The sequence below is a fragment of the Haliotis rufescens genome, unplaced genomic scaffold (genome assembly GCF_023055435.1).
Source record: "Haliotis rufescens isolate VD_foot unplaced genomic scaffold, xgHalRufe1.0.p SCAF_4, whole genome shotgun sequence".
In the NCBI taxonomy this organism is placed as follows: domain Eukaryota; kingdom Metazoa; phylum Mollusca; class Gastropoda; order Lepetellida; family Haliotidae; genus Haliotis; species Haliotis rufescens.
Genome location: NW_025964112.1, coordinates 20004812 through 20017385, shown reverse-complemented (window position 1 = coordinate 20017385; position 12574 = coordinate 20004812). Strand labels below are relative to the sequence as shown.

The following is a 12574-nucleotide window of genomic DNA, read 5'->3' as shown; positions in this document are numbered from 1 at the left end:
CCTTGAATGTTGTAACCTTGATCAAACAGCTTCTGAGCAAGAGTTGTATCAGTACGTGGAAATATGGCAGTTCAGGACACACACATCTGCCTTACCTATAGTCCTGGACATGCTGGCTGGGTATGAAGGAGGGCTGATTCCATACGGGGTAAGTCCTCGGACCCGGAACCTGTAGTCCTGTGTGGGCTCAATGTCCGGTAGTCTGTAGGTCGTGCCTGGGATACCAGTGGCTAGAGGTCTCCAGTCATCCACTCCAGGCTCAGAGCCTTCAATCATGTAGGTCAGATGGTCTTCATCTGTTTCATAGGGTGGTACCTCCACTCGTCGCCATGACAACCGGACAGACTCATAGTCAGGCTCATAATCATCGATCTCCAAAGCATCAACAGGAACTCTGGATAGCGCTGTGAAAAAGATATTTTCAGTATATAAAGTACATATCTCATGGATCAATACAAACAGCTCTGGACTAAGTTCAAAGCTGATTCTTATAAATTACAATGACATTCTTCTTCCATTAATATTTTTGTGAAAGAGATTATTACCTTTTTCCATTCATAGCTTACCAATGAAATTATGCTATATTTATACCTTTAACATGGGGCCGGTTGTTTCAGAAGAGTGGGCGAGTGAGAATACATTATCTGGACCACTTCATGTCTACTCTTACCTAGAGTTCTGTACAGTGACGTAGCTGGACTGGGTTCTCCCAATATTCCATCCGGAGACTCAGATCTCACACGGAATCGGTAATCCTGTCCCGGAGCCAATCCATGGACGATGTATGTGGTGTCTGGGATGTTACCGGCTACTCGGCTCCAGATGTTGCTGGGCGGCTCATTCCTCTCGATCATGTACCGCAGAGGTTCATCATGGCTCTCAAATGTCGGGATGTCAACACGGCGCCAGTTCAGCCTCACAGACTCCGGCTCCAACTCAACAATCTGGGGACGGCTGATTGGTACTCCAGGGAAAGCTGGAAGAACCAACATAATAATAATTTTAGTAACACTGTCAATACAGTAAGATTAGATATGGACTTGTACCCTGATCATCTCTTTATGTCAATCAACATGCTCATTTAATTCATGTTGTTATTCATATGCTGTTACTTGGACTATATTAAATTGGTGAATGATAGATCCATATAGGCTGGTATCAGTTTATAATAAAGAAAATGAGAAAATATTAATTCCAGAAATGTGTCACCCTTTGTCAAAGTAGCTAAATATCATCACAAATGCATCAGACTAAAAAATACTTTTGTAATACTGGTGTTGCCCTGTGGGTTTACACTTTAATTATTTTCTTGCGCTTGAATAAGGACCAGAGACCCATATTTTATCATTGCCTTACGTGACTTACCTTTGGCTCTTGGCAGCCATAATGGCTCCGAAGGCTCACTGATGCCATATTTATTCTCTGCTCGGACACGGATGTTGTAATCTCTGTCTCCAGCCAGATCAGATAGATACGCACTTGGGTCATGGATACGGTTCACTAGTGGCACCCAGTCCTCTCGGGGCAACTCCTGAGCTTCCAAACGATATGAAATTGGAGGTGCTTCAAATCGGTCAACAGGCAACCGAGCTGGTTCCCATGCCAACCTGACAGTCTCAGCGCCAATGTCTGTGATGTAGGGTTTAGCAGAGGGAAGTTTGGGAGCACCTGAAATGTTTTAAATGTCATTTTATGTCATTTCCAGCATTCAAATAATAAAAAAAGACATTCTTGCTGTGCACATGATCAATTTATTCAATCAATATATAAAAAAAAAACATATAAAAAATTACATTCATATATTCAACAGGGGTCATTACTATATTTCAGCTGAACGACTAGGCAACATTTAAAATTTCACAGAAATGACAAAGAGAGTTTTCAAATCCTAAATTCCATGACTGATCACTGACTGTTGTCACTTCCTATCTGGAAACGAGTTAATGCTTTACTTCCAAGAAAAGGTGGCAAGAGGAAAAATGGAAATTGCTCTCGTATGGTCATCATACAAGTCAAGGAATTGTAAGGTAATCCAAAGATGTACATGTATGAATGTCCTTGGGTCATCACAAAACAGGGCATGATTGATCAGACTATGGTCCTTTCTTTCAGGTTTGGCTGTTACTTACCAATATAATCATCAAATTCTTTCGGCGCTTTCTTTGGTACTGGAAAAAGGAACATTGTTCAGATAATGATCCATATTGTACCGGACATATAAAAGAAAAAATTGAAGGACTAAATTTGCATTTGTAATTTTGAAAATTTACCGGATTAAACCAAAAGAATTTATATAAAACATTTTGAATGTCAATTGATATTCATTTCTCCCATCAACAGATAAATACACAAGTGTATCAGAAATGGAGGGACGCATTCATTAGAAACTTTATAGCTTGTGATTGGTTCAATTTCACACACAAGAAGAAAATATTGGGCTGATGTCACATCTCAATGTTTTGACAACACTGATATGGACACTAGATTTAGAGCTCAGGTAGGTATCAGGTTTATTTAAAGAAAGGTTTAAATAACAGGATCGAATTCCAGCATACAAGATTTCCATCAACTCCACACATAACATACAACATACCCTCCAAATTAGTTTGTTCAAATAAAATCTGTTTGTTTGTTGTCTTATGCAACACTCAGCAATATTCCAGCTACATGATGTCACCCTGGAAATAACCGAGTCTGGACCAGACAATCCAGTGATCGATATTAGTAGCAACAATCCACATCTTCGTGGCTCTCAGCCGATTTACCGAGTGTTACCGACCATCCATTATGTTACATGTACGATATGCTGCTGGGGATACAAATTAGGTTTTTCTAGTCTCTAGTTCAGAGCTAACTGTCATTCACAAGAAAGAGGTAATCTGTATTCCTAATTGCTCAGAAGTTATTTTCAAAGTACTGACACCTCCTCATGCAAACTTTGATACCTACCTTCTCGTTTATCCAGCACAGCAGGGAGTGTGGGCTCACTGGATCCAAACTTGTTCTCTGCACGAACTCTGAAGTTGTATTCCTTGTTGGGAGAGAGGTCTTTAGCATAGTACTGAGTTCCGTGGAGGTCAGATGCAATACGGGACCATCTCATACTGGGCAGCTCTCGGGCCTCAAGGATGTAGGTGATTGGGCCTGAGGAGGTCGGGAGATCACTAGTGTGTGCTGGGAGCCAGCCCAACTTGACCCCATCTGGTTTGATGTCCAGGAGAACTGGTTTGTCAAATGGTAGTGAGGGAACATTGTCTGGAAGAAAAAAATTAAGCATGTTAAATATGACAGTGGCATTAACAGAGGAGATACTTTGGAGTTATCTTCAATACTGTTTACAACACAATAAGAACCTGGACAAATCAGTTATAAAGCTAAGGGGACACTTGCAAGGATTTCAAAAATGTCAGTTTCATGTGATATACAAATGGCCATGTTTAATGAGTGACTGAATATTGTTTTATCCCATGGTCAGCAACAATTAAGTCTATGCCAGGCAAACCAGGGGCTGATACAAAGAGCACTGATGAATGTCACATGGATACAATGACACAATCAGCCAGGCCACACATTGTTACCACCAGATACTCATTTTAGTCATTTCTTACAACAATCACAGGATACAGGGGACATATTCTTTGTCAGAATCCCCATTGGGGAGGCCACTTTGGAAAGGCGTATCACAGTTCAGGCCCCAGTGAAACACTGACAAATCGAACAAGTACATTACAGTTACCGATGAAATGACTAACAAGAAGGCAACATTGGCCAATCAGAAAGCAGCTTTCTCAAGCTGTACAGCACTGGTCACTTTCCTGGCAACTTCCATCCTGGACTACACTTTAAAAAATATTTTGACAAAATTTGAAAATTGTCTCATAGAGGGCTGAGAATGTATGGCAGTACCTCTCATGGGCTATGGAAAGTGTCTTCCGTTTCTATTGTTTATCCAATTGAAGCGAGAGATAGACAATGATTTTGATCAGTCATTTAGGGCATAACTGTCATTTGGAATGTCCTGTGATAACTTTTTCGAGGTTGCATGATTAGAAGACACATTCTGACTGTCACTTTCCCGATCTGGTAAGTGACGCTCTGATTGGTCCGATGAAAGATCATTCTGAGGTGTAATGGGTAGAGCTTACTGAGGCAATGCTAAGTCAAATACAGTTTTTAATTTGGTGATAATATGTACAGTCAGGTCAATGCAAGAACTGATGAAATTTTTACCTTTATAGAAAACAATTGCTGAAAATATGGCTTTTTTAATTTCAACATTTACTTTTAAAAACATTCTGTGCAGTTTCTGAAAAACAGTGCTAACTAGTATTCAAGTATCAGTGTGTGAAATACAATCTATACTTTAGTATTTAAATCTGCACAGATATGCGTTACTGAGTGACCAAGGCATTGTCCCATAGAGATGATAGTCAATGGTGTATGGTAGGGTATATGGGCATTACAACTGTGGTAACCCTCAGATTTCCCAGGGAAAGGGAAGGGTAGAGGTAGAAACTGTGCGGAGGAGTCATGAACTGACCTTCTGCCATTGCCTTGATAGCATACGAAGGTGTGTAGTCAGGCATGATCACTCTCTCAGGGGAGTACGCCTTCTCCTCTGAAAAATACAAATAAAAGTGATGACACCCTTTCCATAATCATAGGAAATCTCTGCTAAAGGCAGAGTCCATTCTACAATTCTGACTATGTCATAAACATGTGTTCATGAATTACAATTAAATAGTGAGAATACCAGGATTCGCAAATAGGTTAGTGTATCCTGCCCCACCGGTGGTACCCATCACAAGTCAATTAAAAATCACAGGAACATATGTTACAAGTCAAAATAGGAAATTGTATATAATAAAACACAACAAAATTAGTTCCAGTCTGTATATAAAGCCTAGGCAAGTACAGATCATACCAATCCAAGCCTAGTTTCCTTCATTCCACATCTTGAACACTGCAGAAGAGGCAAGGTTCTTTCAAAAACAAAATTATTTTGAAGAAATGTTTTAGTATATACAGTGAAACCTGGGCATTATGGATGGTACTGTGCCAAGGATACTCATCCAGATTAGCCAATTCCTGGTTTAACAAATCATTGTTGCGGAATAATGTTCTTTTCCATGTATAAATATGTCTCTATCAAGATCTGCCTGATGATGGGCTTTCTACATTAACAGGGTCTGGTCTAACAAGGTTGCACTCTGTATGAAACACATGTGTTTAACAATGTGGTTTGTGCTTAGGCAAGTGACTTTATTCAAAGCTGGCCTCTATTCACACAGCAGCAAATGGATACCCAGTTGGAAGAGCTGGTTCTGTGTATACAAACCTTCTAGTGCCATTTAGGCAGCTATAGTTGTATACTCTCCAGTCAGCTGAGAATCTTATTTCGGTACACACAGTTCAAGTACCTAGTGCAAACATTGTGCAGTACCAGGTGCATGGAAACAGTACAATACAGATATGCATTTATCATGAGTGAGTGAGTGAGTGGGTTGGATTTAGCGCCGCTTTTAACATTATTCCAGTTATATCACGGCGTGTCAGCTTAATGTGGGAGGAAAGCCCAAAGTGACGCAGGGCTTAGACGTTTACCACTTCAGTGAAACCCAGGAGCACAGGTATGGTGCTGATAAACCTAGAAACATAATCAGGGCGAATCAGTATTCGAACCCACAATCATACTCTGCACAGAGAATTGCGGCGCCTTAGATGACTTGGCCACCGTGGCCCCGCATTTATCATGAGGAATAATTTGACAATTATTTTACCTTTAACCTTCAGCCTTCCCATACTGGTTGCTTTGCCGGCCTCGTTTGTGATGGTGCAGGTGAATTCTCCCATGTCATCCTTGTCCACATCATCCAGTGTCAGATAGTAGGTGTTGCCTTCCTTCCCAATTGAATACTTGCCACCGTCTTTGATAGGAAGCCCATCCTTTTTCCTGGGTTCAAAATTAGAAACAATTAGGAGACTGCATAAATGGTGTATTGGATATTTGTAAATGTACCATATTACAAATGGTAAAAGAAAGTGACTTAACAAGACAAAAAAGTCTGAAAATATTTCCGTTTGAAGTGCATTTTCAAACTTCTGTTAGCAGTATTCTCGCAAAATCATGGTAGCCCAACACTTGTGTCATGTTTTGTTGAGGCAGTGTTTACCTTATGTTAAATTGATAACACATACAAACCATTCAACCTCTGGCTCTGGCACACCGATGGTGCGGCACTCAAATCTTGCTGAGCCACCAGGAGGAGCAATAGTGTCCATGATTCTCTTGGTGAAGGATGGAGGGAACCCATAGGGTTTGGCCTTCTTTTCAGGTACTCTGTTCAAATAAGTGAAGATTAGAGGCAGGATATGATATTCAAATTCATCAGATGAAATCAGGATGCAGAAATACAGATTTAAAAACACACACACTAAACTGTTGCTACATTCAGGTCATTATCACTGACCCCAAAATAAAGAAATGACCCCAGTGAACAACAGTGTCACATGTTCTCTGACAGCATAAACATAATTCTTAGATATTAATGTATTTACTTAATTAATGACAAACATTATTTTCATATTTAAATAATGGAATTTTCAAAATATAACTAGAGATTATTTTTGACCACAGGAAAGGGCCATGACTTACTCCTTGAATATCGGTGGCGATGCTTCTCTCCTCTTTGGTGCCAGGACTGTCAGCCAGGCCTGACAAGAGACTTCTCCAGCAGCATTCTTGGCCCGGCAAGTGTACTCGCCCTCATTGGCTGGAATTACATCCTTCAGCACCAGCGTGTACGTATCACCCGACTGGATGATATCACGGCGTTTTGACTCCTGAACACAGAATCAGTCTATATTTTCACAAGGTGCACTGATTGTATAGCTTGTAGGACATGTGCATAGAGAAAACAAATAACTATTACCAATTTCTTAACCATATATCCTTATTACACCTAAAGGTTAGTTTTTTTTTAAATGCAGTCAATTTATTAAATTTGACTTACAAAGAGTTCTCTGCCCTTGAAGTACCAAGTGACCTCCGGAGCAGGGTCACCCATGACGATTGCCTCGAATGTTGCTTCTTCTGTTTCTCTGATGTCTGCATCTCTCGGTCTCTCCACAAACTCGGGTTTTGTTCCCCGTTTCTTCGGATCTTCCTTGACATTTAACCATGCACGACACTTTGCCTCTCCAGCTACGTTCCTGAGTCTGCAAGTTATCTCCCCTGAATGGTAGGTCTGGGCCAATCGGAAAGCAAGAGCTGCCTGTCTGCCATCATTTGTCATTGTGGCATCAAAGTTGAGATCTGTTGTGACCACTTTGCCATCAATCAACCAGGCGACATCAGGTTCAGGCTTGCCTTGATACATGCAGTTGAAGTCGATAGGCACACCCTCCAGACAGTCAAGGTCATAGAACTTTGTGGTGAAACGTGGGGCCATCATTTCCTCTTCAATCTCTGCCTTAAGAGCTGCAAAATCAGAACAAATGATAACATGATTTTCTGTGATTATTTTGGAAACACATATTTATGCGAGTGTCAACATGGTTTAGGATATTAACGTATTCTCTCAGAGTGCACCAATAATTCATACTGCTATAAACAAGTCCTTATTCTCAGACACAATCTTCTGGATGGGTCTACCCTACATTTTGCATAAGCGAGAAAAATACATATAAAGCTTTGTTTAAATTAAGATATGTCTCCATGGTACCCTCCCATAAGTACCAATGACATTGAGCAAGACCTCCATGGTACAATCCCATACTTACCAATGCCATTGAGCAAGGCCTCCCTGTAAACATCCCATACTTACCAAAAACATTGAGCAAGGCCTCCCTGTAAACATCCCATACTTACCAAAAACATTGAGCAGCGCCTCCATGGTACCATCCCATACTTACCAATTACATTGAGCAAGGCCTCCGTGGTACCATCCCATACTTACCAATTACATTGAGCAAGGCCTCCGTGGTACCATCCCATACTTACAAATGACATTGAGCAAGGCCTCCCTGTAAACATCCCATACTTACAAATGACATTGAGCAAGGCCTCCGTGGTACCATTCCATACTTACCAATGACATTCGGCAAAGCCTCTGTGGTACCATCCCATACTTACCAATGACATTGAGCAAGGCCTCCGTGTAAACATCCCATACTTACAAATGACATTGAGCAAGGCCAAATGACATTGAGCAAGGTCTCCCTGTAAACATCCCATACTTACCAATAACATTGAGCAGAGCCTCTGTGGTACCATCCCATACTTACCAATGACATTGAGCTAGACCTCCGTGGTACCATCCAATACTTACAAATGACATTGAGCAAGGCCTCTGTGTATACCATCCAATACTTACAAATGACATTGAGCAAGGCCTCTGTGCTACCATCCCATACTTACCAATGACATTGTGCAAGACCTCTGTGGTACCATCCAATACTTACAAATGACATTGAGCAAGGCCTCTGTGCTACCATCCCATACTTACCAATGACATTGAGCAAGGCCTCTGTGGTACCATCCAATACTTACCAATGACATTGAGCAAGGCCTCTGTGGTGGCCTCGCCATACTCGTTCTTGGCCACACACTGGTATCTGCCACTATCTGCCACCTTGACATTCTTTATTAGGAGAGAGAAGATGTCCTCGTTGGCGTTGATCAGCTTAAACTTCTCATTCTCCCTTACAACCTTCCCATCCTTCTTCCTGGAGGAGGGAAATCAGAAGGTTATAAAACAACTGAATATACTTCTCTTAGCAAGATCAAGGATATGTGCAAATAGTGACTGGATAATTTTTCTAATATTATGTGACAACTAGCTTTTCAACATTTGTAATCTTAAGTAGTGATATACATGTATCAGCCAAGTAGAAATATATAATGAAATCAGCCATAGGAAAACATCAACTTTTCCAAACCTAAGGGGATGCCCCAGCAGTGGAATATTTGTTATATGAATTGTGAAATTTATTTTATTGTATTCAACTCTCACCATTCTCCAACTATTATAGATTACTAAAAGAACATACCATACAATTTCTGGATCAGGGTAAGCACACACACGGCAGTCAAAACGGGCAAGATGCCCAACTTCTATTCTCATGTCTTTCATATCTTCTTTAATAACTGGAGCACTGCCTTTAGCAACAGTTTCTTCCTTCTGGTCTTCAACGGCCGATACAGGCTCTGATGGCTCTGCTGCCTTGCTTGGTTCTGCTTCTGATTCAGGTTCTGTCAAAGGCTCTTCAGTTTTTTGGACAGGCTCTGCTGTAGGCTCCTTTACTGCCTCAGGCTCCTTAACTACCTCAGGCTGTTTAACTGGCTCAAGTTCCTTTTCCGGTTCTGGAGTAGGCTCCTTTATTGGCCCAGGCTTCTTAACTGGTTCTGGTGTAGGCTCCTTTACTGGCTCAGGTTTCTTTACTGGTTCTGGAGTAGGCTCCTTTGCTGGTTCTGGTGTAGGCTCCTTTGCTGGTTCTGGTGTAGGTTCCTTAACTGGCTCAGGTTCCTTTACTGTTTCTGGTGTAGGCTCCTTTACTGGCTCGGGTTCTTTAACTGGCTCAGGTTCCTTTACTGTTTCTGGTGTAGGCTCCTTTACTGGCTCGGGTTCTTTAACTGGCTCAGGTTCCTTAACTGGTTCTGGAGTAGGCTCTTTAACTGGTTCAGGTTCCTTTACTGTTTCTGGAGTAGGCTCCTTTACTGGCTCAGGTTCCTTTACTGGTTCTGGAATAGGTTCCTTTACTGTTTCTGGAGTAGGCTCCTTTACTGGCTCAGGTTCCTTTACTGGTTCTGGAGTAGGTTCCTTTACTGGTTCTGGTGTAGGTTCCTTTACTGGCTCAGGTTCCTTTACTGGTTCTGGTGTAGGTTCCTTTACTGGTTCTGGTGTAAGTTCCTTTACTGGTTCTGGTGTAGGGTCCTTTACTGGCTTAGGTTCCTTTACTGGTTCTGGTGTAGATTCCTTTACTGGCTCAGGTTCCTTTACTGGCTCTGGTGTAGGCTCCTTTACTGGCTCAGGTTCTTTTACTGGCTCAGGTTCTTTTACTGGCTCAGGTTCTTTAACTGGCTCAGGTTCCTTAACTGGTTCTGGAGTAGGCTCCTTTACTGGCTCAGGTTCCTTTACTGGTTCTGGTGTAGATTCCTTTACTGGCTCAGGCTCTTTAACCGGTTCTGGTGTAGGCTTCTTTTCTGGTTTTTGTGATGATTCTTGTTCTTTGACAGCTTCTGCCTCCTGCTGACCGTTCTCTTGTGGCTCTGGTGATACTGTCTTAGACGGTGGTTCCGATACAGCCTCGTGATCCTGGATTTCTGCAACATCACAGTTCTTAGATGGTCATATTAACAAACAAATATGAATATGCAAGTGAAACCCATGCTATCTTCATTAGCAATTTGAACACACAAACGAATCATGTTTCGTTCAAGCTAAAAATCACATCTGCATTGGGAGGAGATAGTTAGTAAAATTGAGGTAGGAAAATCTTAAGATTATTTTTTACAAGTTTGGAATACTAGAATATTCCAAGATTGTACACAATAACAAGCCTACCTTCTAATACAACAAGTTCTGTTGTGCTGACTATAGCACCATTAACATTGGTTGCTTTGGCTGTGTACTGTCCACCCTCTGTCTTCTTCACCTCCCGAAATACGAGGGCGCAGTTGTCTCCCTCGACAACACACTTGCGGGTGGCAGTCTCCTCAACTTCTATGTTATTGGTCAGCCAAGTGAGTGTCGGTAGTGGGTTTCCACCAACAACACAATCAAGCTTTGCTGTTGACCCCTCTGTAATGAGAGCACAAACACTGTTACTGTCAAGCATATGACCAAACACAGTACAACACATCTCACAACTTGAAACTGTTATCTTGAAACTGTATTGCATCTTCACCTTTTCACACATGCAGCACTGCCCAGGGAATCTCATGGCAGCCACACATCTTGAAACAACCAAGGTTGTTTACATACTACTTTTCCGATCGTCGATTCTTTTAAAATTATGACTTTTTTTAATACTAGTTGTTTAGTAACTGAGAATGTTTTAATGTGATTTTTTTAATACTCAAGCCTATCACAGCCATTGACACCTAGAACAGACTTCACATTTTGCCTATATTGGGAATCAAAGTTTTGATTAGGACAAGGCAATGCTGTAACCAACAGGCTACCTACAGCCCAGCTGATATTGACTTCCAACGTATGGACCTCACAGATGTATCTGAATCCATAAAGACTGATCTGAGTCAACCATTCAGGTAATATAAAAATGGTTTGAAACATTTTCATTGTTCTTTCTATTTCTATATTGTTTTAAGGTTTCAGCATTAATTGCAGTTGACAAAATGTTTGGCACAAAATGATAATCGATTATATTAATGTCTTTTGAAGTCATTCCTACTAAAAAAATTTTATATTTATTTCTTAAACCACTAAAATATTCATAAACCAACTAAACCACTAAAATATGCTTGCAAACTGAATTATAAAAATTCAGTTTGCAAGCATATTTTAGGGGTTTAGTCTCTACTTCCACAACTGACAGCTATGTTCATCTTCAGGGTGTTTTGAAATGCCACGAGTGCCATACAGACAAATCCTGTCCCTCAGATACTTGCCAAATCGGAAGCAATTTTCTATGACAGACATGTTTTGGGGAGTGCAACCAACCCGTGTTATATCTGTAAGAACCAAGCCTAACAGTAAAGTATACGGGTGGACACTAAGTGCACCATCGGAAAACAAAGAAATATATCGATACACAGATAATACTGCATAACATGTCTTACCTTATACCTATTCATACGGCAGCTTGACAAAATAAAACATGCCCTTCACCGTTTAGAGTGAGGTAAGAGGATTGAAGCAATAGTTCCACGCAAATTATGATGTAACGTCTCAGGAATGTGATGCAGTGTTTTCATATATCTGGTAATTCCAATTTTATCCCTGCACAAGTTTCTTGGGAACTTGCCAAACCTTATCAGCCAAAAAAAAATATGGAAGAACAACTTAACCCTTAACCCTCAGAAGACCAAACCCAAGGCTAACAACAACCTAAACACAACCATCTTCTAACCACTCTCAGATAAACAGATTTTATTTCGTGAATTTGCAGTAACTGAGATTTGCCAAACCACTGACTAGAAGACAAACTGACTGTTCCACTGAGTGCTGCTTCTGTGAAACTGCTTATAGTCCAACTGGTAAGGTGAAGCTGGAACTGCTTTTGATAACCATCCTGCTCTCCAGCAGCTAAACAGGAATTTAAAAACTTGACTACACCCACCTAGATTCCTGCTCGGGGCTTCCAGTTCTTCCAATGTTTTCTACTTGCAAAACCAACCTACTGTAACACATGTCTGATTTGCAGAGCATATGTTATGATCCGTTTGGTAATGAGACACTGGTGATGGACTTGATGTGATGCCAGCCATACAGGAAAAGTACTCATGACACAGTCATCCATCACTGTGGGCTACATTACAACACACGACTGCCAGTAGAGTGCCCTCAATGTATTATAGGGTATGTTATCATAATGGTGAGTGTTATCGCTG

General features: G+C 41.0%; 1 protein-coding gene across 1 annotated transcript in view; it reads right to left on the bottom strand.

The window, feature by feature from the left end:
* The window catches only part of LOC124132132 (titin-like), a 168666-nt gene that overhangs the window by 45945 nt on the left and 110147 nt on the right, over nucleotides 1–12574 (bottom strand). Inside the window, exons 24-36 of the mRNA XM_046495821.2 lie at nucleotides 10566–10802; nucleotides 9052–10324; nucleotides 8552–8727; nucleotides 7014–7480; nucleotides 6656–6843; nucleotides 6203–6340; nucleotides 5781–5953; nucleotides 4541–4618; nucleotides 2950–3255; nucleotides 2130–2168; nucleotides 1366–1668; nucleotides 671–976; nucleotides 96–404 (exon numbers count right to left, since the gene is read on the bottom strand). Coding sequence (XP_046351777.2) covers nucleotides 96–404; nucleotides 671–976; nucleotides 1366–1668; nucleotides 2130–2168; nucleotides 2950–3255; nucleotides 4541–4618; nucleotides 5781–5953; nucleotides 6203–6340; nucleotides 6656–6843; nucleotides 7014–7480; nucleotides 8552–8727; nucleotides 9052–10324; nucleotides 10566–10802 — 3993 coding nt within the window. The remainder of the gene's footprint in view (nucleotides 1–95; nucleotides 405–670; nucleotides 977–1365; nucleotides 1669–2129; nucleotides 2169–2949; nucleotides 3256–4540; nucleotides 4619–5780; nucleotides 5954–6202; nucleotides 6341–6655; nucleotides 6844–7013; nucleotides 7481–8551; nucleotides 8728–9051; nucleotides 10325–10565; nucleotides 10803–12574) is intronic.